The sequence below is a fragment of the Hippopotamus amphibius genome, chromosome 8, assembly GCF_030028045.1.
Source record: "Hippopotamus amphibius kiboko isolate mHipAmp2 chromosome 8, mHipAmp2.hap2, whole genome shotgun sequence".
Taxonomy (NCBI): domain Eukaryota; kingdom Metazoa; phylum Chordata; class Mammalia; order Artiodactyla; family Hippopotamidae; genus Hippopotamus; species Hippopotamus amphibius.
In genome coordinates this window covers 18,589,528-18,615,651 of record NC_080193.1, presented here as the reverse complement: position 1 = coordinate 18,615,651, position 26,124 = coordinate 18,589,528, and the positions used below count along the sequence as shown (strand labels likewise).

At 37.7% G+C, this 26,124-nt stretch overlaps 1 protein-coding gene across 6 annotated transcripts; it reads left to right on the top strand.

Annotated features, from left to right (window-relative positions):
* Positions 1-121: 121 nt before the first annotated feature.
* On the top strand, positions 122-26,124 carry RAD9B (RAD9 checkpoint clamp component B). 6 transcript variants are annotated; one of them, XM_057747214.1, is made up of 11 exons: positions 127-249; positions 2,378-2,448; positions 3,308-3,457; positions 3,671-3,785; positions 10,359-10,458; positions 12,859-12,965; positions 16,026-16,132; positions 16,218-16,282; positions 16,836-16,958; positions 18,270-18,516; positions 24,397-26,124. In XM_057747214.1, the coding sequence occupies exons 3-11, from the start codon at positions 3,323-3,325 to the stop codon at positions 24,523-24,525; spliced, it is 1,128 nt and encodes a 375-aa protein (XP_057603197.1). In that variant the 5' UTR covers positions 127-249; positions 2,378-2,448; positions 3,308-3,322; the 3' UTR covers positions 24,526-26,124. The 6 variants fall into 6 exon arrangements, with proteins under 6 accessions (XP_057603196.1, XP_057603199.1, XP_057603197.1 ...); XM_057747212.1 differs by having other exon boundaries at positions 207-256; XM_057747213.1 differs by lacking the exon at positions 2,378-2,448 and having other exon boundaries at positions 122-249.

Below are 26,124 nucleotides of genomic sequence, written 5' to 3'. Positions count from 1 at the left end.
AGAGAGGTCGGCTAGAGACCGCTCTACGGAAGCCCGCGCAGGCCCTTCCCCGCCGTAAAGCGAAGTTGTTCTTTGGGAAATAGTGGGGTGGAGGCTGGGGGGAGCGGGGGCGGGGGTGCGGGGGATCGCGAAGTTTCGAAAAGCGCGGGCAACATCCGGGCACCTGGGGCCCTCGAGCTGAGGCGCGCCGGGTGACTTGAGTTTTTAAGGACTGCAGCCATGCTGAAGTGCGGGATGAACGGCAGTCAGGTGAAAGGTGGAGAGGACTTTCTTGCCTTCTTGTGTAGAAAAGGGAAAGCCTACGGTTCTTGGGGACGTTTCCACCATCGTCTCATTTCTTGACTTTTGCCTTTAGGCCTAAGGGCTGAGATACAAAGCCTGGCCACAGCCAGCACCCAGCCACCCAGGGCCCTGTTAGCTTCTGAGGAGCGAATGAAGGCCCATCTGCTTTTATTTATGCATAATGTTTATATTCATAGGTGTCCCTAAAATGAAGTTGCACAGATGTTGGAAGGACAGGCCTCAAATTCGGGGTGATAAGGCCTGTGTGGGACATTGGGAAAAATAGTACTTGGGCAGTAAAAGTATTTTGGTGCCATGATAAAAGCATAAACCTGGTTTTTATTCCGGATTCTACTATTTTTAATGTATGACCTGGGACAAGCCACTGAATCACTTAAGGGGTCAGATTCCTCATCTGTAAAATGAGAACAATAACAGCATCTTCATTATAGGGTTTGTTGTAGGAATAAAATACAGGTAGAGAGCTCAGTAATGAATGGGAATGTACAAGAACTGTTGTTTATTGTAAATAGTACCTTAACCATGTAAGTTACTCCAGAAAGTCTCTATTTAGAAAAGTAATGGTTTTGTACAAAAGGTAACCTGAAAGTGATCATTGAAAAGCATCTTAAGTTGCAGCTGGCTTCCGCTATGTTGAAGACATCAATGGAAGGGTATTAATGAACAGGAAAGAGAAGCACGAGCCCCCTCGTTGTTGCATGTTCTCAGAGTTCTAGAAAGTTCTCTGTTGCAGTGTGTACCTTAGTTCTCAATGGGAGATTATTTGTACGATTGTTTGTTTTTCTTCCATAACTCTAAGCACTGTGAGGGCAAGAACTGTAACCCTGTCTTGTTCACTGCTATACCTCCATTGCCTTGGCTTGTACTGTCCTTGGAACATACTAGGTGCTCAATAAATATTCATTGAATGAATGAAAGGTCTTCATTAGCTAGCTCCAGGAAAAAATGGTGAATGTGAAGTGGTAAGAGGGGGCAAACGCCTCTATCTTTTTTTTCTAGTCATCCTATCTTTCTCCGTTTCGTGCCTGCACCCCACTTTCCGTAGTGCCACGTGGCTTGCAGGATCTTAGTTCCCTGACCAGGGATTGAACCCAGGTACCCTGCAGCAGAAGTGTGGAGTACTAACCACTGGACAACCAGGGAATTCCCCCAACTCTGTTTCTTAAGCATAATAATCTGATTTTATGTTCTGGAATTATTTTTCCTTTTTTCCTACTTTTCCGTGGATTCATATGGGCATCCATTTTTATTGCATCATAGTATCCCATATCTGTTTGCTATATTTTTTACTTATTCATAATTTATAAGAACACTAACGGTGTCATATCAGATCAGACCAATATTTCATCCAGCCCTAGCCCCTCTTTCTGACAGATCATCTAATTGTGTTTTCTGGGAAGATCTGGCATGTTCCATGCTCAAACATTAGAGATACATCTTGAATGCCTCTACTTTCTCTCTCATGACTTGTTTTGACTCGGGCACCTGTGAAGTTATTAAAACCCTTCAAACCATCTTCTATATGCTTTGTTTTCATGCTTTTTGGGGGTGGAGGGTATACATTTATTTAAATCAAGTTTAAAAATGCATTAGTATGGAAATTGGCTTGCTGCAATAGTTCTATGCAACACTGTGAACATACAGAAAGGAAGAATTTTGTTGCATTTTATTATTTCACACACTCACTCTGTGAACTCTTTTTTTTAATTTTTATTTATTTATTTGGCTGTGACGGGTCTTAGTTGCGGTAATACAGGATCTTCGTTGTGGCATGCGGAATCTAGTTCCCTGAGTAGGGATTGAACCCAGGCCTCCTGCATTGGAAGCGTGGAGTCTTAACCACTGGACCACCAGGGAAGTCCCTCATTCTGTACATTTATTGAGCACTTACTATGTGTCTGGAGTTTTGCCAAGGGTATTATACTGTATTTCTTAAAGCCATTTGTGGCATTAGTCTATAAAACACTGTTTTTATGAATTTATCTTGAGTCCTGTGAATGCTGAAGTAGTGCTATGATTTGTTTTTATTGTTTGAGAGAAAGAATGTAAACAGCACCTTTCTTTTTCTCCATAGTATTTGGGAAAGCAATCCAAGCTCTCTCACGAATTAGTGATGAGCTGTGGCTAGACCCCTCTGAAAAAGGTGTAAGTAAAAAATTTAGCTAATAGGTCATCTATTAAGGGCAAAAGAAGATGTTTAAAGATCCCAGTCCAGATTGAATGTTAACTAGGAAATCCAGAAATTGTAATCATCTCTTTCACTGTTCATCTTTATTTTACATATCTGAATACATTTAGAGCATGGTGAACTTAAAAATCATTCTCAATTGATTTAAGCCAGAAGTCACAAACTGTTGGTAAAGAGGCTAGATATGGCTTGTGAAAATGTTTTGTGAGGCCTGCACTATGTTATTTTTAAAAATTGAAATAATTTTCTAACACAGTAATTGGGAAAGTCCACATAAAAATCTGAATTTTCTGCTTCTCTTGAAAACTCAGAAGATCTGATAGTTTGGGGCCTGCATTCCCAAGTGGAAGTAGTTGGCTGACTAACAGTTTCTCCCTTTAGCCAAGGCAAGAGATCACCATTTTCTGCAATCTTTCTACTCCCTTTTATATTGCCTTCCACCACTTTGTGCTTTAAAGTTAAGGCGCCTTTAGGCATTTATATTTTTACAATTATAAACACATTCTTGTTACCAAAACAAACAAACACACAGAAAATACAATTTCAACATGCACGATTTTAGACTTAATACCTATATGTAATATATTCAGTTTAGATATATACACATATGCAAATTAAATACACACTGTATAATGTAGTCCATATTATATCAGATTGTAATTTATATGTATAACATAGTCCATATAATGTCCAGTTAACATCCCATAGCTTTACTCGAACACATTTCAATGTAATGTTAAACATAATAGAATTTTTTGAATTAATCATTAAAGAGAGTTGATTTTTTGCTATATTGCTATTATTTTATTTTTCTAGCTTGCTTTAAGATCAATGAATTCTTGTCGGTCAGCATATGGATGTGTCCTCTTCTCGCCTGTGTTTTTTCAACATTATCAATGGTCAACCTCAGTGAAAATGAATGATAGTGACACAATATCGAATTTAAATTGCAAATTGGGAATGAAGGTAAGTGTAAGTGGGCCTGGTTTTCTCTTGTATTGTAGAAATATTCATTTTATGGGGCATAATACCTGTTCTCTACTTAACACTTGATTTAAATGGCATGCAAGACAGTCTGTTCATTTAGGAACATACATACTCTTCTTTTGTTAGGTTTTTTAAAACTAATCAAGCAACCATATTAAGTATGTGTTGTTCTATAATGTGTTTGCTTTACAGTCAATTCTGCCCATCTTTAGATGTCTGAATTCCCTCGAAAGAAATGTAGAGAAGTGCAGAATATTTACCAGATCTGATAAGTGCAAAGTAGTTATTCAATTCTTTTGCAGACATGGTAGGTATAATTAAATCCAGTTTAAAGTATGTTTGTTTTTTGTTAATATTTTTCATGTTTAGAATATTCAGACTGCATGTCATGACTTCCTATTGCATTATTGCTTAGAATCTGTGTAGTTTTGTGGTAGGGCGGTTGTAAATATTATCTTTTCTCTGTAGAAGTATTGTGGGATGATTGGTATTAATTATTTCCTTTTTTGGCTTGTCAGTGGCACAAGCTTTGCCTGCATATAGACCAATTTTTTAAATGTCCGTCTGAATTCTAACAATTGATTATTCTAAAAGTAACTAGCTGCTTGATGATATTCTGTAAGATTGCCTTGGTAACGGTGTTCCTTGGAAAGAACAGAAAAGAATAATGCCTACCTGTATTAAAAGCGTTCTGGGAGGTAAACAGTATTTTATCTGGGGCTGAAAGAAGCATGGTAACTGGCCCGAGGTCACAGAACTAGTAAGTCACAGTGCCTGGAACTGAGTCCAGCCCCACAACAGTAGGAGCCAAAACCTTCATTCATTCTCTCTGCTACACCAAGCTGTAAAAGAGATTTCCTGCCTCCCAGCCTTGCATGGTAGATACTCAGATGTTATAGTCATATAAGGTTTTACATGGTTAAATATGTATAGCATGGTGATAAAGATCATGAACTCTGGAGGCCACAGGTCTGGGGTGAAATCTTGCTCTGCCTCTTCCTTGCTGAGACATCAGACAAATTATTTTACATCTTGTGCCTCAGTTTCCCTATGTATAAAATGGGGACAGTGGTAGTACCAGCCTCCTAGAGTATTTGTAAAGTTTCAATGAATTATAGAAAGTTATAGTTCTAAAGTGTTCAAAGAAATACGTGGCATATTTTCTAAGTGTTAGCACTAGTTATATTTATAATGATTGCAGCTATTTTATTTGAAGTTACCAGTTAGGAGTGTACGTTTTAAAAAAATCTTGTTCTTGTGATATTGGTCCAAATCTTTTTATAGTGGAATGGTCTTTTGGAAGGTTATATTAGTGTTGCAACTTATATTTCTTAATTTTGTCTTACATTTATCTTAATATTTTTATTTCAGCTCATATTTATATTATATTCCTTAATTTTTCCCCAGCAAAATATCAATTTTTTAACATTATTTTCCACTTCTTTGAACTTCAGTTCATGTCATAGCAGAATCATGTAAAGAGCATGATTAAAAGCCCAGCAAGGGTGGGGGGAGGGATAAATTAGGAGTTTGAGATTAAAATATACACACTACTGTATATAAAATAGATAACCGCTAAGGACCTACTGTTTAGCACAGGGAACTATGCTCAATATCTTGTATGAAGCTATAATAGAAAAGAATCTAAAAAAGTGATATATACATGTATGTATAACTGAATCACTTTGCTGTACACTTCAAACTAACACAATATTGTAAATCAACTATATTTCAATAAAAATTAAAAAAGCACACACACACACAAAAGCACAGCAGGCTCTGACATCACACAGATTTGGACATGGATTCTTCTATACTTCTTACTAGCTTTAGGACAGTACATAAGCTCTCTGAACCTTCATTTTCTTTTCTCTAAAATGGGGATAATCTTACCTACCCTCAGGCTCTGGGGTTGCTGTGAGGATGAAGTGAGATCACGTGTAAAGCACGTAGCAAGGTACATGACACAGAGGGAGTACTGAATAGTCAGGAACTGCTGCTATTAGAATTATCCTCATCTGTTATTTCCAGTTAGATTTTATTTTTTATTTTTGTATTAAAAATAATTTTTTTTGGGGGGGGAGCACTGCCTGGCTTGCAGGATCTTAGTTCCCCGACCAGGGATTGAACCTGCGCCCTCAGCAGGGAAAGCGTGGAGTCCTAACCACTGGACCGCTAGGGAATTCCCCAGCTAGATTTTAAACAACCAACTTTTCAGCTTCTTAAGTATGTCTCAAGTGGCTTGATTAATGTCCAATACATGTTTGTGATTGGTTGATTTTTAATAGTTTTTGTAGGGAAGTTGTATGAGTTAGGATGCTCTAAGTTACAAGTAACAGAAAACAAAACAAAACAAAAACCACACCCAGAAAATCCAACTCAAACTGACTTAAACAATAAGGAGGAATATTGGCTCATGTAAACTAAAAGTTCAGAATTAGGTCATAGGCGTGGTTTAATCTAGGCTGCAGCAGCTGCTTCTCCTCCTTCTTTTTAAAATTCTCTCAGCTCTGCTTTCCTCCATGAGATTTATACTAAGGCCAGCTTCTCTTATAAACTTTTAGTAATGAGGTAACTTCTAGCAGCAGCAGCTGGGGCTACATGTTCTTTTACCTCTGGGGAAGTGAGAGCCATATCTCATACAGGCATTGAACAAAAGTGCTTGACTTCACTCTGATTGGACCAACCTAAACTAATCCTGTGGGGCCAGGGGAGTTCCATTCTCTAATTGCCTTGTCTTATTGCCATATTCAATTGCATGGGAATAAGATTACATCAATTGATTTACACCAATGAGGGCCCACAAGTGATGCTGGCAGTGAATTAAGGACAGTGAAGTAAATTTGGTGCTTTTCATTGACAGGAAATAATTGCAAAAGCATAAGCCACTAAAAAAGCCTAACTTCTCTGAATCTAACCATAAATGGTTCCCAGAACGGTGATTTCTTAGTTTATTTAGCATCTGCTAACAGAGAAAAAAAGATGAGTGATATCATCAAGAACCAAGATTCATATGAAATATTTACCTGCCTAATAATACTTCTATCAGTTCTCTGTATTTTCATTGACACTGGCCCCAGAGTGGCTAAAAATGAGTCAGTGAGTTGTCCTTGAAGAACATGCCTGTGCTAATAAGTTCTGTCCTGCTCAAGAAGACAGGTCTCTGACGGAGAAGGGCCTCCATGAGAGGACTTGCACTGGCTATTGAGTGAAAATAAAACTCTGATTCATACATGTACATTAATGACGTGGTGTCAGGAGGGCAAGATTTCCACTTCAAGGTTTTAAGATTTCTTAAAATGGAGTTCTACGATGTGCTAATGACTTTAAACTTGCATAACAGTGAATTTAAAGGAATTGGGAAACGTTTGCCAACTTATAAGTATCACTAACCTCTGAAATTCCAACCCCCCAAATGGAATATCTCCAAAATAATGTTTGCTCCTTAGCTGTACCTCTTTAAGAGAGCTCTCTGGAGTCACTGAGGGAAGTTGCAAATTGAGCTATGAAATGGCAAGCAGAATTCTATCATAGCATCAGGTATCCCATGGCTGGGAGCAGATGGTATAAGGCAGTGCTGCTCAAGCGGTCCATGGACTGGCTGCTGGACCTCAAACTGTTTGTTACTGGTCTATGAGAAGATAAGGAGCTATGCCAGAATTTAAGTCAACCACATTACTAAGCATTCTCTTTAGTTCAGCTGTTTTGTTTTTGTTTTTGTTTCAATAGTAAAACTTTCTAAATGAAGGAAGAAATTCTGGTGAAAATTCCTTGTCTCATTATAGTCCAGTACTTTGTGTAGCACTAGATGAAGTTAATAAATGACACAGAGAAAACAGGACTTCTAAATTTTTATCCCATTTGCATTCTATCAAGGAAAATTATTGTTAAACTAGAAGACTAGAAAAGCCACAATGAAGAGGTACATCAAACCAAGTTGCTTTAAAAAGAGTACAGTAGGTCTTCCCTGATGGCACAGGGGACTCAGGTTTGATCCCTGGGCGGGGAAGATTCCACATGCCTCGGAGCAACTAAGCCCGTGCGCCACAACTACTGAGCCTGTGCTCTAGAGCCCTCGAGCCACAACTATTGAGCCCGCATGCTGCGACTACTGAAGCCCACGTGCCTAGAGCCTATGCTCTGCAACAAGAGAAGCCGCCTTAATGAGAAGCCTGCTCACGGCAACGAAGTGTAGTCCCCACTCGCTGCAACTAGGGAAGGACCGCGTGCAGAAATGAAGACCCAGCGCAGCCAATAAATAAACAAATAAATTGATAAATAAAAAAGAGTACAATGGATGCACTTGGGGCAAGAGAGAAAGGAGAGAAAGGTGAAGAGGAAGTGGTGGCATCACATCTGGGTAAATGTCTAATAGAAACGAGAAGGCATTCTATGATGAGGGAGCAGTGTGACCAAAGGTATAGACTGAAAGTGTTTAGCGTGTGTTAAGGAAAAAGGGGAAGGAAGCAAGCAGCAAGAAAAAGAGCTTCAGGGCTGACAAAGAAATAAGGCATTTCTCAGCTTGGACATTGTCGGCAATGCCAATACAACGTTCACCCAAGTCAGATATTTGTTATAGAGGTATGATCGTGCTTGTATATGCATGGGCTATTTCTGAAGAATACCTAAGAAACTGGTAACAGTAGTTACCTCTGAGGAGGGTACTGGGGTGGCAGGAGTCAGAGGTGGAAGGTGCCTTATTTTCACTGTCTGTTCTTTGGTATCTTTTGAATTTTATACCATGTGCATCTCTTTTACCTTCTATTACCTATCCATCTAAAAGTAACTTGAAAATATTTTTAAAAATTGGTAAGATATGCCAACTTTTGAGCTTGTCTTCCCAAAATAGCAGCCACAGTAATCCCTTTAAAGTAGGTCAGATTATGTCACTTCAGTGCTTAAAACTCTCCAAAAGCTCACCATCTTACCCAAGGTAAAAGCCAAAGATCTTACAATGGCCTGTAAGGTCCCACATGATCTGGGAGTCCCAGGCATGCTTCCTCCTCAGGGGCTGGGCCCCTGTTCTCTCTGCCTTAGCAAGCTCCTTCTCCAGATAGTGCCTGGCTTGCTCTTTCAAAGACCTACTTCAATCTTTGCTCAAATGGCATCTTTTCTATGAGGTCTTCCTTGACTTCCCTATTTAAAATTGCTGCCCAGCGCCACTGGCACCCCCCAGCTCCCTTTCTGTTTTCCTTTTTTCCTGTGGTACTTGTCGCTGTGTGACATACCAATTGTTTTACTTTCTATTTTCTTTTTTTCTTTTTTTTTTGGCCACGCCATGTGCGGCATGCGGGATCTTAGTTCCCCAACCAGGAACTGAACCTGTGCCCCCTGCAGTGGAAGCACAGAGTCTTAACCACTGGACCGCCAGGAAAGTCCTACTTTTTATTTTCTTATTGTTTGCATCCCTTCGCTAGAATGTAAGCTCTGTGAGGTCAGAGATTTTCATCTGAGTTGTTCTTTGCTAGTGTACAGGTCCAAAAGTTGTCCCTGTGTGGTAGATTACAAAAAAAATACTCATAAATTATTTGCAGGCCCTCCATTCAAAAGCTGGAGTCTGTTTCCCGACTTTGAATATCAGCTGGCCTTGAACTTGCTTTGCTATCAATAGAATGCACTAGAAATGATGTTGCATGAATTCCAAGTCTAGGCCTCAAGAGACCTGTCAGCTTCCACTGTTAAACTAAGAACATTTCCATCAGCATGAGAATAAGCACAGCCCAGTGTAGACTTCTGGAAGATTGGATACCACGTGGTGAGAGGCCCCAGCCATCCCGGCTGTCCCAGTTATTTCGACTGTGAGGCCCCAGATATGAAAGTGAGGCCATTCAAAATGATCTAGCCACAGCTTAGCCAGCCCAAACCAGGGGAGCCACTCAGCTGAAATGTGAGAAATAGCAAACATTTGTTATTTTGAGCCACTAAATTTTTGATGTGGTTTATTATCCATTAAAAACTAACTGATCTCAGAACAGGCAGTATATATACATATATTTTTTAAAATAAATTTATGTATTTATTAAAAAAAAAACTAACTGATCAACCTTGTACACATTAAGTGCTCAGTAAATATTTATGAAAATAATAAATATTGCTGTCGTTATTAATTCAGTTAAAAATAAGTTGAGAAATGTTGTTTATAATGAATCCTTTCGATTCTCATTATAACATTATTATGCTGTAGAAAGTTATAGTCCACCTGCATTTTCTATATTCAAACATGAGCTCTGTATTCAAACTTAGATTCAGAAAAAAAAAAAAGATAAAACAAACAGATTCAAATTCTAGCTATACCTGTTAAAACAGCATAGCCTTGAAGTCATTTAACGGAGCTAGAGCTATAGTTTCCCCTTCTGAGATTTAGTACCTACCCCATAGGCATATTATGAAGATCAGAGGTACAGTATGTACAGCGTACACTGGTTGCTGGTACATTGGGCCATAGCCATTACTGCTCCATACTCCTCTCCTCCTCTCAGAGGGAAAGAATCCACAGACCCAATGCTCAGGTTTTACTTTCAAAGGTCCCATCCAAAAATATCAGTCTTGGATGAAAAATACTGAAAGAGAATCATAGATACATGATCTGTAGTGGGCAATTACTATTTTACACACAATTTAAGGAATTACCTGTATTTCCAAAGAATGCGGGAACTCTACTACCTAATTGGTTGGAGGGTGTGATGTTATACGGTGTCCGCTAGGGAGCGATAAACACATTCATTAAGGGATAGTGCTTCTTGTAAGCTTTGTGCACCTGTCAGCTATTAAATATTGGTTTAATTTTATTATTTTAATCTGGCTCTGAAACTTAAAGACTATAAAATCTGTTAATTTTGTGTACTTAAAATTATTAATGGGTTGCTTTATTATTTTTAAGGTATGAAAAGGATTCATAATGTGTGTTTTCAAGAAAGTCAGCCTTTGCAAGTTATTTTTGAAAAGAATATGTGTTCTAATACACTAGTGGTTCAACCAAGGTAATGAGTTCTCTGTTGTTTATTTTTATTTTTCTGAATATAGAATGGTCACAGAGTAATGAATTAAAAGCCTAGAGCTTTTAAATCAGTTACATTTTTTAAAGCTAGCACTGGACTAGGAGAAATCGCCTTACAGGATCAAGAGGAAACCTTGAGAAAGATAATAGTAGATAATAACTGCCTAATGGTAGAAATAATAATTTAGTGGCCAAGAAAGTTCTAGAAAAATCCAATTAGTGGCTTTCTACATCAAGCAGTATTAAGAGAAAAATGTTATCTAATAATACCTTGCATTTATATGGTGCCTTCTATATGAGTCTTAAAACACACAACACGAGGAAGTTTTAACACTTTTTATGTGAACTGATTTTATCCCTAAGTGTTTCTGTTTTTCTTCTAGAGAATGAGTGAGACATATTTGTCAGTGAAAGGTACTCAATTTGTCAGTTAAGCTGTACCATTTAAACATTAATTACTTGTGGGGTTTAACATCTATTAACAATTTGGTGTATATCCTTCTACATCTTCTATTTATAGACAGTCTCTCTATAACTTTCTCCCTATAGCTATGGATAGCCTTCTTTCTCTCTTTTTCTCCTTCTCTTTCTCAAATTTATATCACATACTAGACACATACTTATACATAGTTTTTTAAAAGAAAATGTCCTACTATTCTTATTGTTTGGTCAGCTTCTAAGCTCACTCATGTGGTTGCTGGTAGGCCTCAGTTCCTCGCCATGTAGGCCTCTCTGTAGGCTGGCTGATTGTCCTCACAACATGGCAACTGGTAACCAGAGAGAGAGAAAGAAGGAAACTCCTATTATGGAAGCCACAGTCTTTTTTTATAACCTAATCTCAGAATTGACATTTAATCACTTCTACCATTTTCTCCTTGTTAAAAGTAAATCTATAAGTCTAGCCCACACCCTAGGGGACGGGATTATATAAAGGTATATGAATATCAGGAGGTGGGGATTATATATAGGCTGCCTAACACAGATGGAGTCCTGGAAGTGAAATTGCTGGGTCAAAGGCTTACACAAATTTTAAATTTGCATACATATGGACTAGCAAATTGCTATCTGAAAAGTTTGTGCCAATTTACGTTCCCACCAAAAGTGTAGGAGACTCCTTCCAAGTAAAGGATATGATTAATCTTTAAAAAATGTTGCCAACCTGATAGGTAGAAAATGGCATTTTAGTTGTTCTTTATTGTTGTGTTTATTTTATTACTAGGGAGTTTGAGCATCTTCTAGTATATATGTTAGCAATTTGTATTTTTCTTCCTTTTTGAATTGCACATTCATGTTGTCATTTTTTTGTATCAGGTTGTTTGGTATCTTGTACAACATCTCTCCCTTAACGCTGGAAAAGTTTCCAGATTAATTTGATAAGTGTTCCTGACATTTTGGCATCGAGAAACTATGCTAATCTAATGTCTAGCATCAGGTTAACACTAACATTACAGAAGTTCTAAGAATCTCATTTTTATCTAACCTCACCTCAATTTGAAAAATAGGCCAGAACTTTTAATGCAATAATAAAAAAGGATAAATAACCTAACTAAAAAAAATGGGCAAAGGATTTGAATGGACATTTTTCCAAAGAACATGTACAAATAGCCAACAAGCACGTGAAAAGATCAACATCATTAGTCGTTAGGGAAATGCAAATCAAACAACTTTAAATCTGAATTGTGTAGAATGTGAATTATATCTAAATAAAGGTGTTTTTAAAAAGGAAGCCCAGGATGAAAGGGTATTTGGGATGTCAGGACAACCTTGTAAGAAATAGGTAATAACCTAGGACAAGTGACAAAGAGAATACAGGCAGCAGACTGCTTGTAAACCTCTAACCCTCAACTGTGTCTCTAGCATAGTTCACCCCAGTTCTGTTTGAACAGCTCCATTTTCTACCATCTCCCTTAGGAGCATGATCCCAGGTCATGTTTTTTAAAAAATGTATTGGATATGTAAAAGCATAGAATTAAAGATATTTTAGTCCAGTGTCAGGTTTATTCTGAAGTTTTCACGTTTTACTTAGAATATATTTTACTATTTTCTTGGCCTTCAAACGATGTTGTAACTTTTTTTTTTTTTTTTTGGCTGCAGCCACATGGCTTTTAGAATCTTAGTTCTCCAACCAGGGATTGATCCTGGGTCCCAGCAGTGAAAGCATAGAGTCCTAACCACTGGACCACTAGGGAATTGCCAGTGTTATAATTTTAAGATATACCAAAAATATAGCAGCTCATGTAGAAGAATGAAGATAGGTCTTTTGGATAGATTTTTCTAAATCCAGAACAATTAACCTATTTATTTCCAGATTAAAGAGTTGAGTCCCATTTAACAAGGTAATTTGTTCTTCAAACAATGTAATATTGTTCATTATATTTTATAGAGTGCTTGCTGAGGCAATTGTTCTTTTTACATCGAGTCAAGAGGAAGTTACTCTTGCTGTTACTCCACTGAATGTTTGCATTAAGAGTTCTAATGAGGAATCAATGGGTAAGGATTATATCTGTCACTGTGCTTTGATGGAATATTACTTCCTGGCTTTCTTGATAACTGTATGGTTATACAGTAAATATTAGTGGCATAATATTTATTCTTGTCTAAAAGGCAGTATAATATAGAAAAATCATTAAAATTTTTAGGAGACCAGAGAAATTTATCCCAAGCAATAATTATAATACTTGGCTTTGAAATTCAGGTTGTTTTAAAATTAGGAGAACAGTTACTGAGAAAAATATTTTTTCAGTTAAAATTTTTTTTTTCTTTTTTTTTTCTTTTTTTCTTTTTTTTTTTTTTTCAGTTAAAATTTTAAGGTCATTTCTCATCCTTTATCATCCTTTGTATTTAGCATAAAGAAAGATGAAGAGGCCAGCAATCCAATTGAGATGATCTTTGACCACATAAGAAGGAAAAGTAACTTTAAGTTAGAAATGTAAGATATTCCAGATGGCAAATATATAGGGCAGAAAATGTGAATATTTCTTAGGTCAGCTCCTCCAAGAGTTATCCATATGGAATGGAGAAAGTAAGGCATGATTAAGTCAGGAGTTCTGCTATTAAGGAAATTTACTAGGGTATTTTTGGCACAAGCTGTCTGAGACTCTTTGACCTTGGATAATTTTTTGTTGTTGTTGTTGGTAGCAGTAAAGAAAGAATACAAAGGAAGAAACGTATTATTTTAAAGTGAAAAACCAGTATGACCAGGGCTTAAGTTGGGTCAGATGACTTTGTAGTGTTTAGTTTGTGCCAGGTTCTGTTCTAAATGGTTTAATTTCTGAATCCATTTGATCTGCGTAACAACTCTGTGATATAGGCACTATTAGTATCTCCATTTTCCATATAAAGAATATGAAGCACAGAGAAACTAAGTGACTTGCCTGCTGTCACACAGTTAATAAGTGGTGGATTATGATCTGAATACAGGCTGTCAGGCTCCAGGGCTTAGGCTCATTACTACTGTGCCCTTACTGCTTCTCTCAAGTCTCATCTAGCATTCTTTTTTTGGCATTCAGGAGTGCATGATCTGGAAAATATATGCCTGGCTAGTGAAAGGGTCTGTTTTATATTCATATTGCCATCTCTGAATAAATGGCCATTTAGTAACCAGGAGACACTGTCCCTTGTGAGCAGCTTTCTAATGAGTAGTTATAGTTATGGTTGACTGGGGACCCAGTTGTTTAATTTTATTATTGAACTTACTCTATGCCAGCACATTGGGAGTGACACAAGCCTTCTTTTTTTTAATTTATTTTTTTAATATTCTTTTTCATATTCTTTTCCGTTATGGTTTATTACAGGATATCGAATATAGTTACCTATGCTCTATAATAGGGCCTTGTTGTTTATCCATTCTATATATAATAATTTGCATCTGCTAATCCCAAACTCCCAATCCAGCCCTCCTTCGCCCCTTCCCTTGGCAACCACAAGTCATGACATGAGCCTTCTTGATTGAGATGAAGGTATTTATAAGGTATTGTTTGGTCATTTTAAAATACATATACCATTTCTCCTTTGTTCTTACACTTACATAATTCATGTTCATTGAATAAAATTAAAAACACACAAAAGCAATAATAAAGCCACCTGAAATCCCACTATCTAGAGACAAGAACTCAATAATTTGGTTCACCTCTAGCTATACCTTAGATGTGACAACGGCAGATTGGTTTAGTGAAATACTATGAAGCTATTAAAAGTAGTCTTGGGAGTTCCCTGGTCGCCTAGTGGTTAGGAGTCTAGGCTTTCACTGCCATGGCCTGGGTTCAATCCCTGGTCAGGGAACTGAGATCCTGCAAGCCGTGTGGTGTGGCCCAAAAAAGTAAAAAAATAAAGGTAGTCATGTCTGTGTATATACATTTCTTTCTCTCTGGGTGTGTATATTAAAGATGTTCATTGAAGTTAATTTTGTAATGGAAAACATAAAACACAAACACACACAAATAATCAGGAAAATGTACTTATTGACATGGATGAATAGTCAGGATATATTATTGAATAGATTATAAAATGGTATGCATAGTATGATCATATCTGCATTTTAAAAAATGCACAGAAGGGACTTCCCTGGTGGTACGGTGGTTAAGAATCTGCCTGCCAATGCAGGGGACACGGGTTCAATCCCTGGTCTGGGAAGATCCCACATGCTGCAGAGCAACTAAGCCTGTGTACCACAACTACTGAGCCCATGTGCTGCAACTACTGAAACCCACATGCCTAGAACCCATGCTCTACAGTGAGAAGCCACTACAGTGAGAAGCCCGTGCACCGCAACGAAGAGTAGCCCCTGCTTGCTGCAACTAGAGAAAGCCCGAATACAGCAACAAAGACCCAACATAGCCAAAAATAAAAATTAATAAATTTTAAAAAAATTAATGAAATATGCACATAAAAGTTTAATAAAATATTATGAAACAAAATTCAACACCTCTGTTATTGTCTGTCTTTTGGATTATAGCCATCCTAGTGGGTGTGAAGTGTTGTCTTACTGTGGTTTTGATTTTCATTTCCCTAGCAACTAATGATGTTGAGTATCTTTTTTTGTGTGCTTATTGGTTATTTGTATATTGACTATGGAGAAATGTCTGTTCATATCCCTTGCTTATTTTTCACTTGAGTCATTTGTCTTTTTATGTTCTGAATACTAGCCCCTTATCATATATATGATTTCAAATATTTTTGCCCATTCTGTTGATTTTTTTTTTCTTCTTCTGTTAAGTGATTTTTATTTTCTTTTTCTTCTTCTTTTTCTGGCTGCCTTGTGTGGCTTGTGGGATAGAGGAAGTGGAAGCTGCCATTCTCTTAAGGCCTGGGCCCAGACCAGAAGCTAGCACCAGTCATTCCAATATACTATTGATGAGAGCAGATAGAGAGCCCACTCACTCCAGATTCAAGGGGAGGGTACATAGATATAGACCCCACCTCTCAATGAAGGAATGTCAAAGAATTTGTGGCTATTTTTAACCTATCATTTATGGTTATATTTTCTTATCAAAATTTAACAAATACCTCTGGAACTAATTTTATTCTTTACTTTCCTATAATATTGAACAGATTTGACCAATTCTGTATACAGTGAGATGTTTGTTGGGCCAGATGAGTTTGACTTCTTTCAAATTGGAGTCGACACTGAAATAACATTTTGCTTCAAAGAACTGAAGGTAGGCCAAAATTTGTGTCCAGCTGGAATTATCAATGGCAGTTTTTAATAAAGATTTCACATTTTCCCCCTTCTTTACCTTTCAGGGAATGCTGACATTTTCAGAAGCTACACATGCTCCTATAGCCATTCACTTTGATTTTCCTGGGAAGTATGTCCTTGGGAAATTTCTGAGTTTGTTTCTTTTTCTTTTGTCATATATTAATAATAAAACCCTTTGGATCACTTTGAAATTAATTCACAGCTCAGGAATTCCTTAACTTTACTAGCAACACTTATCAAAGTCAAATTTTGAAAGATGTCATAACCTAGCGTTCTTTTTATTGGTAACTTGATTTAGAAAGATATATTATTCTGAAGAGTAAAAACATTTATGAACTTGACATACTGAATAAATTGCCTAATTGGAAAAATTATACATGGCTTAAACAAGTTAAAACTTTATGAAACTATGGTACTTTTATGATACTTAAGAACTAAAATTTCAAAGAGATTGGGTTGGAATAAATGTGTTTTATGAAATTGGATGTGATGATTTCTGAGGGCCCTTTTAGCTCTAGGACTGTCTCAATTTGTGAAAAGACAAACAAGACTTCTACTTTTACTGTTTCTTTTTACTCCGAAATTAAATATCATTTTCTAATGTTTTCCCAATGTCCATCAGAAAATGAGTGTGATATTTGTTCTGACTTTGCCTTTTTTAGACCCATGGCTTTAAGTATTAACGACATGTTATTGGAAGCCAACTTTATTTTGGCTACATTAGCTGATGAGCCAAGTAGAGCATCTTCTCCACAATCACTGTGTCTTTCACAAAAACGAAAAAGGTAAGGCCACGTTTTTTTTCCTTTTCGGCACACGGGCTTAGTTGCTCCGTGGCATGTGGGATCTTCCTGGAGCAGGGATCGAACCCATGTCCTCTGCATTGGCAGGCGGATTCTTAACCACTGTGCCACCTAGGAAGCCCTAAGGCCACGTTTTAACATCTTTATTTGTTGGGATAAAGCCACTGCAATTTTATTCTGAAATAATTCAATGGCATTCATTTAGGAAACAATTGATGATGAAAACATTAGATCAGAAATTTTAACTGAATCAGTAAGAGCTCCAGGAAGACCTAACTGTAACATAGAAATAGCACCCATTTTCACTAAGTATTTGCTTTTTCTCTTATGATCACAATTTAACAGGACTGCCTGGTTTATCTTGGTCATAACTTAAAACTCATTTGCATTTTCAGTAGTTGTTTTTTAGGAGTGATATAGTGTTAAGGTTCACAGGGAAGTTTGTATTCAATACTCAGAACTCTCTTTCTTAGACATAGGGACAGCCATTGTTTTTCTTTTCTTCCCCCTCTTCTCTCTCTCTCTCTTTTTTTAAATTTTGGCTGCATTGAGGGGCTTGAGGGATTTCAGTTCCCCGACTAGGGATTGAACCTGGGCCACTGCAGTGAAAGCACCAGATCCTAACCACTAGACCACTAGGGAACTCCCCCTTTTGTCTCTTTAACAACTTTTTTTTTTTTGGTGGAAGGTGCTTCACTGTAAAAATAACATAAACTTACTATGGGAAATTTAGAAAATACAGGAAAGTACAAAGAATAAATTTAAAAACACCCACCATTTTACCACCTAGTGCTAGCCACTGTTAATGTTTGGCACACTGTGTTTTCTTCAGACTTTTAATTTTGCATATATTTGCATTTTAAAACAAGGTTGGCTCATACGACATATTTGTTTTGTAGCCTGTTTTTTCCCACAAAATGTTATATTGTAAACATTTTCCAATATTACTGATTATAACTTGGAAACATGATTTTTAATGACTATATACAATTTTATCATTACAGATGTATTGTAATTTATTTGACTTTTTTCTAACGTTGCCCTATTACTGTGTCACAAGATTGTCTTATGCACACTGGGTTGCTTTACTGAAAAATTTGAATCTGTCAAGAGAATTTCTAAATAATCATATATGTAAACCTTAACTTTCAACAATTAGTTCAGTGTTATTTCAGTATATTCCCTAAACCAGTATTATCATCTAAACCAGTCATCTCATATTGCTCTTAGTTATATAAAAATATATATTTCAAAGTAAACAGTTCATTCATTTAATCTCTATCAATACCTCAGGTCAGAGCCGATACATTCAAATTCAAAGGCTGGTAAAAATGTAACCAGCAAGTCCCCAGAGTATATCTCAAGAAAAGCAGTACCCAGAAGGCTTTGTTCTAACGAGACTCCCACGAACATCTCTTCACTGGAAAATTGTGGCAGCCCTTTAACAAAAAGAGTGAATGGAGATGGAGACATTAGTGAAGTACCAGAAAGCAGCATCAGCGACTCCGAGGAAGTGCCAGGGTCTCCTTACCTCAGGAAGGTAAAAGAAAAACACTGAGACACAACTATGCCTCAGTCAAGAATTCTCATTGTCTGTCTCCCTTTGTAGTCTCCCTGCTTCAGCCCACCCCCAATATCCTGGAAATTAATTTTCTCATTTTTTGATAGTGGAGAGGAGAAGCCAGTCTGAGATGGAGAAAAGGCAGATTTATAGATTATCAGTACAAAATAAATTGTTCATTGAGTAATTCTAACAAAGTATATTCAAAGAGATTTGAGTCACTTGTTTTAAAGAATAAATTATGATTGCTTATAGCATACTTATCTTCGAATACAAATAATATGCTAGAGTCATATACTTTGTTTTCTAAAATAAGTGTCCTAATTTTATTTTTCAAGTTTGGTAGGGAAATCCTTTATTCATGGTAGTACAAATGTAAATTTCATCATAACATCCCAAATTCCTTCATAGTGGAGCCCTACATAACATTATGTTACCAACATTTTACTAGATGGATGATAAACTTCCAAAACAATGCTATGGTATTAAACCTTATGAAATCCATTGAATTGAAGATAAACATAATTTATTAGAAGTATCAAATGATAGTTCCTGTTTTACATGTTTAATGTTTTATTCAAGCTTATTTTGCTGCTATTATTATTATTAGTTTGGAAATACGAGTTCCTTAGAGTTAGAAATTTGAAAGGAGAAATAATATTGCTAAAAGTCACCACTTACGCTGTATAAAGACTTTTACGGTAGTAAAATTGGATGGTAAACTCCACCTATTATTCAGTTTGATGCCATTAAGTATTTATTGAATACCTGTTATATGCCCAACACTTACGGCAATTTTCTCTTCTTGTGAATTACTAGCCTGGCCATAAAGTGAAAACTGAAATCTGTTTTTCCATTATACAAAAACATTTTCCTTGTCCTGTTTTCTTGTGACACATATTGTGCTTACTTTTGCACAGGCAACAGCAGGAACACATTTTCCTGCTGCTTCACCTCCCTGAAATTCACTAAGATTGCCAATTTCCTCACTAAGGAAAGTGACATTTAGAGCTGTAAGCTCCATGAGTACCATTACAGCACCCATTTCTTCAAATTTCCTATCATATCACTTAAATTCTAAATTCTAAAAGGAAAGTTCTATTTTTAAGGGGAATTATTTGCCTTAACTTTTGCAAAAATGAAATTACATTATGGGTAAATAATTTAGACCCTTATCTTCTATCTGAACTACGGTGAGCCTTCCGATTGACCTCTATGCCTCCATTCTCCTCTACTCTGGTTTTCCTCCACAGTGTACTAGAAGATTCTATTCAGACCTTACATTTACAATGAGGCATAGGCCTCCAGAGCACTGGCTCTAGAGTTCCTGGGTTGGAATCTCTGTCTTGCCACTTATTAGCTATGTAACTTGGACAAGTTACTTATCTTTGCTTCAGTTTTCTTTCTGTTAGTAAAATGGGAATAATAATTATGCTACCCAACTGAATTGTTTTGAAAATTAATTGAGCTAATACATGGAGCTGGCACATGGTCAGTGCTCATTAAATGTTATTGTTGTACATCACTCTCCTGCTCTTATTGTCTCTTGGATCATTCCGCTTCTCCCATAGGATTTCACCTACACTCCTAGGAATGGCATTCAGGGACTTTCCCTAGGGTATTTAATATAACCTTCTCATTTCCTCCCCCGAGGTCCAGTTCCAGCCCTTCAGAGTATGTTTTAATGTCTGGTAGAGTGAGTATCCCTTTGTAGATTTGGTCAGATTTTTTCCCAGCTATTCCTGAATGTGTATTTTTTGTTTGAACTTTAATATCAACTTATCTAGCTCCATAAAAAGTCTATTGGTATTTCTTTTTAACTGGAATTTCCTTAAATTTCTGTTAACTAGGGGATGTTAAGTGACGTCTTTCTGATGTTTAGCCATTCTATCCAAACACAAGCAATGTATTTCCACTTGTCCAGGTCTACTTTTGTGTCTCTCAGGAGTGTTCAAAAATATTTCTCATATACATTTACACACTTATTATTGTTTGTTCCTAAGTAATTAATCTTTTATGTTGCTATTGTGAATAGAGTTTTCTCTACCACTATGTTTTCTGACTGCCTATTATTTGTCTATATGAAGGTTATTGTTCTTTGTGTGTGAATTTTATATCCTGCTGCACTGTTGAATTATTTTATTGTTTCCATTAGCTTTATCATTGATTCCTTCAGAGTTTCCAAACATACTATATGTCATTTTTATACAGAGACAGTTTCATTTCTTCTTTAATGTCGCCACCTGACTCTTGTTCAGTTGCCTTAGCACATACCCTCTAGTACAACATTAACAGTGGAGAGAGTGGGTCTGCTTGCTTAGTTCCTGATCTTAGTGGAAACGTTTGGCAAGTGCTTTTGTGTTCTACTTTTGCTCATACTATTGCTCCTACAGTCTAGGGTGATAGTATTCCTCTTTTTCACCATTCAGACCTCTACCTACCCTTCAAAGCCCAGCTCAAGAGATACATCTCTCTCTCTCTTTTTTTAAACATTTATTTATTTATTTGGTTGCATTGGGTCTTAGTTGCAACAGGTGGGCTCCTTAGTTGTGGCATGCAAACTCTTAGTTGTGGCATGCATGTGGGATCTAGTTCCTTGACCAGGGATCGAACCTGGGCCCCCTGCATTGGGAGCTCAGAGTCTTATCCACTGTGCCACCAGAGAAGTCCCGATACATCTCTTTTTGAAGTCGTCTCATTCTAATCAAAGCATTTTGTTCATTTTATTCATTATTACTATCATGTAATAATTTAATAAATATGGTTGTTACTCCACTAGGTAGATTGTGAGTTCATCAAGGGCAGGCCTGAGTCTTACTCATCTCTGTACTCCTAGTGCATAGCCAGTGGTTAGCAAACCTTCTGCCCTTGTTTAGGATAGCCTTAGAAAGTTTTTAAAAGCCCTCCAGTAGTATCACAAAATTTCAGAATGAAATCAATTTTAATTTACCTTATTTAAAAAAATAAATACATGGTAGTATTCTACTTTGGGAAAGGGAATTTTCAAAATTAAACTGTTGTAGAGGAGTATTACTATATTCTAAACAATGACCGATATTTTTTTCCATTGTGGATTTTCAATAAGTTTACACAAGAAGTTATACTCAGCTCTCAGGGACACCAAAATGGGGAAAATATCTATATTATTATCATATTTTTTATTGAAGTGTAATTGACCTACAACACAAATTATTTGGACACTTCAGAAGTGCAAAGTGGGTCTCACTGAGCTAAAATTAAGGTGTTGGCAAGGATATGTTCCTTTGTGGAGAATAGGGAAGAATCTGCTTTCTTGCCTTTCTTATCTTCTTGAGATCACCTGCATTCTTTGATCGTTTCCTTCCACCTTTAAAACCAAAAATGGCCCGTCAAGTCCTTTTCACATTGCTTCACTCTGATGCCGATTCTTCTCTGCTTTCCACATTTAAGGATCCTTGTGAGTCCACTGGGCCCACCTGGATAGTCCAGGTCACTGATTAGGAACTTTATTCTATTCTCTACCTTAATTCCCTTTTGCCATGTGAGAGAACATATTCACAGACTCCTGGGATTAAGATGTGGACATCTCTGGGGGCGAGGGCAGGCCATCATTCTGCCTGCCACAGCCCATATCACAGCTAATTTGGGGTGTTTCATCTGGAGCAAGGGTTCAGCAGCTGCTGTCAGAACTGCCCCATGCAGAGGGCATCTTCACCTTCTTATTTGTATGGATGAGCCAAGAACAGAGATCATTCATTCATTTATCCTTGCTACCTACCATGCAATTCCCACAGGTATTTGTTGAGGGCCTTGTCTTGTAGATGTGAGGTATACAATGGTATGCAAAATAAATAAGGAAGGTTCCTAAACTTGATTATAGACTAGGAGGGAGATAGACAGCAAACAGTCACATAACTAAATATATGATAATTTTTAAAAACCTGTGGTAAGTTCAATAAAGGAAAGGTGTAAGGTGCTTTGAGAGGATTTAAGGTGTGAACTGACCTAATCCAGCAGGTCAGGAAGTCTTCTTTAAACTGGTGTTTGAGTTGAGCTGGAAAGGATAAGGTAGTAGTGGGGAGTTGAGTGGATGTGTGGCATGTGCAAAAGCCCCTGTAATGGAGGGAGCATGGTGGTTTTAAGGAACTGGAGGTTAACCAGTGTGGTTAGTGGGCAGATAGCCGGGGGGAAACAACGGCACAGGGTGAATGAAACTAGAGTGATTAATGAGTGCCAGTTCATGCCAGATGTAAACAGTCATGTAAATGGCCATATAAAGTACTGTGGCATTTCAAGTATTTGAAGGGTTTTAACAGAGAGGGCTGCCAGAGGTGAATTTTTGAAAGATAACTTTAGCTGCAGCTACTATGTGAAGAATGGGGTGCAGTGAGGCAAGAATAGAAGCTCAGTTGTGGCATCTGAGAGCTGGTGATTCAGTAGAGATGGAGAGAAGTGGCCAAAGTAGACAGCTAATTGAGGAGGTAAAAGTAGCAGGACTTTGTGATGGATTGGTTATGGGGCTTAAGGGAAAAGGAGGTATCAAGGTTTGGAGAAAGAGGTTCAATGCTAAGATCATGAATTCTATTTTGGATATGTTAAGTTGCGGAAATCAAGTAGGCAGTAGGATATATGAAGTTTAAATTCTAACTGTGAGACTCCCTGGCACATACACAGTAATTTCTGCCAGCAGTGTGGATGAAAGTTCCTAGGGAGCGGGTGCAGAGGAGAGGACTGCCATCATTTAAAGCAGTGGTTCTTAACCAGGGCCAGGGGACACCGGGCAGTCTGGAGACACTTCTGGATGTCACAATTCAGGAAGGAGGGTGCTACTGGCAGCTAGTGGGTAGAGGCCAGTGATGCTGCTTAACATCCTCCCATGATCAGGACAGTCCCCACAACAAAGAAGCATCAGGCCTCAAATGTCAACAGTGCTAAGGTTGAGAGACCCTGATTCAAAGGCTGGGTAGAAGAGGGCAAGCCAGCTGAAAAGTCTAAGAGGAACCAGGAGAATGTGGCATGAGGAAGGTTCAAGAAGAAAGTGTCAGAGTGAATATCAAGTGGGATGGAGACTGAAAATGGTCATTGGCTTAAGGATCTGGCAATTTTTGGTGACCATTATAAGAAGAGTTTCTGTGTGAGGGTCAGGAGCTTTTTTTAGTTAGGACGGAAGAACAGGAGAATGAGAAAATGGAGAAAGCAAGTGTAGACAACTCTACAGCAGAGGTAAGGATGGAGAGAAGAAGGTGATAAGGCAATTTATATATTTTAGTGAGGGACAGTTGATTATTTTAAAATGCCGATATTCCTATCCAGCAGAGGACAGGCATGGGAGGGGTTTGGAGTCAGAGACAGGGAGGCAAGGACTGGCTCTAATCAGGAGGAGCAGCCTCTGTCGCAGCAGGAGGGAAAGGGGAGACGATGGATGGAGTCGAACAGGATGGCCTGCAGTCTCCCTTTATCTCTGTCTCCCACAGTCCTGGTGTTTTCTTAGTTGTGGGACGCAGGTTCTTTAGTTGAGTCATGTGAACTCCTAGCTGTGGCATGTGGGACCCAGTTCCCTGACCAGGGATTGAACCCGAGGCCCCTGCACTGGTTGCTGAGTCCTAGCCACTGGACCACCAGGGAAGTCCCTGGTGTTAGTTTCAATAGCTCAGGCAAGGTATTCAGAAGCAGATCACTGATCCTAAACTGTGTGCTTTTGAAGTCTAGGGAAAGGTTTTATTTTCAGATGTTTTGAGCCACTCACGAAGGTTCTGGGTATCACATGAACCATCACTATCAAAGTTAGGGAAACCACATTGGCCAAGTTTCTGAAAAGGGGCATTTGATGAGCACTAACTTGCTTTGAATAAACAGTACAGTTACTTTCTCCCCTTCCAGTTTTCCTGCATGTTCTTTGGAGCAGTTTCTTCTGACCAACGAGAACACTTCAACCACCCCTTCAGCAGTCTGGCAACAGCAAGTGACAGTGAAGAGGATGTGAATAATGGCAGTTTTTCCACATTCTAACACTTCATGATGGCTGAGCTGGCCCCCCACCCATTTACTGGCTCACTTGCACCTCAAACACATTTTCACACTTAAGTCTATGATGGTATTGTCTTGGACTTCCTTGAAAGAGAGAATGGGCTACTGGTTTTTTAAACATCATCTTATACAACAACCATATCTAGAAATAGAGGCTTGTCAAGTAAACGTAATTTGCTTTAAGTCCATTATGCTACTTGGGAGGCAGAAGAATTTTCTGTGCAGGGAAAAAGCTCATTAGAAATTCTTCAATTCAGTGCACGTTCACACTAGAGTTGTTAGCATTTTTTTTGCCAGTTTTATAAAGGTATTTAAACTTTCTTTAGCAGCCATTTCGAGTGCATTAATATGGCTTGTAGAATTTAGGTATCTTTTATATTTGATTGTAAACATTTGAGTTTGGGTGTTTTCAGACTTAGTAAAAAGTTATGCAGTCTTTTCTCATGTAATGCCATAACTTTTTTTTTGTCCATTGCTTGTTATATATCATTAAGATTTTAAGTAAAATAATGTGATTTTAAAATTTTGCAGTGTGATGCAGAAAAGAATGAAAGTGATGCCAAAAATTATCTCTGTATTATCTGATATAGAACAGCAGCCTCCACTGCTAAGAAAGCCTGGGTGTGGAGTGGAATGAGGTGGAAGATGAATGTCTCTGTTCTTTGCCTCTTTAAGAATTAGCTTGTTACCTGCACCAACTAAAAAATCTGGCACAGAAATATTGTTATGTAATATTTCTTGATGCATGTCTCCCTCCCCCAAACCTGTTTATAGTCAATTATAACCTGACAAACTAGACTTTTGTAACACCTTATTGTTAAGTCTGTGAAACCACCAAATCGCAAGGAAATGTTAACTGGCAAGCAATTGTGCTTTAGATTTTGTGAGGAATTAATAAAACAAAGGCGGCTGAGCAGATTAGTAAACTTCAGAACTGTGAACAGAGTTCTAACTAAAACCAGAATGAGTCTGGCTCTTATAGCTGGTAATGAGTCAGAGCTACCCACAATAAGCTAATAAAAACAAGTTCATCCCAAAATGTTCCTCAGTGAATGAAAATGGGCTTTCACCAAGCTTTTTGTGGAAACTGGCAATGCCCACATAATTTCACATTGTAGGCTAAAGATTTATGTATTTTTGCTTACACTGATGATTAACACTGAATTTTACATATTCCTAATAAATGCAGATGACTACACAGAGAACATTTATACCCGCGAGTAACTGTAGGTCTCCTTGCTGAGGATGAAGTTTCTGATTCACTCATTGAAATGGGCCAGGGTGGTTTAGGCTGTGAAGGCATCATCCTCAGTAATCACCTAGAGGCAGCGCTGGTCTATAAAAGATAGTTTACACTGTCAAACTGTATATAGTTTGGATTTTTAGAATTTGGATACAGAATGCTAAATTTAAATGACATCACATACCATTTAGAGGATGCAAAAGCCTTCTCAGCTGGGAAAACATCTCTATCCTACATTCAATTATTAATCCATTTTGATGAATTTTTGAGGAAGCTAAACTGATGTAGTAAATCAGCTGGTAAAAAAGAGCCTTAGCAGATAAACTAGTAAAAGGCAG

Bases quoted from the DNA above. Each gene is read 5' to 3' on its own strand.
- RAD9B (XM_057747212.1), top strand. From the start codon at position 220: ATGCTGAAGTGCGGGATGAACGGCAGTCAGGTGAAAG. The intron at 3,458-3,670 runs GTAAGTGTAAGT...TTTGCTTTACAG, and splicing joins ATTGCAAATTGGGAATGAAG to TCAATTCTGCCCATCTTTAG. The intron at 16,959-18,269 runs GTAAGGCCACGT...TCAATACCTCAG, and splicing joins CTTTCACAAAAACGAAAAAG to GTCAGAGCCGATACATTCAA.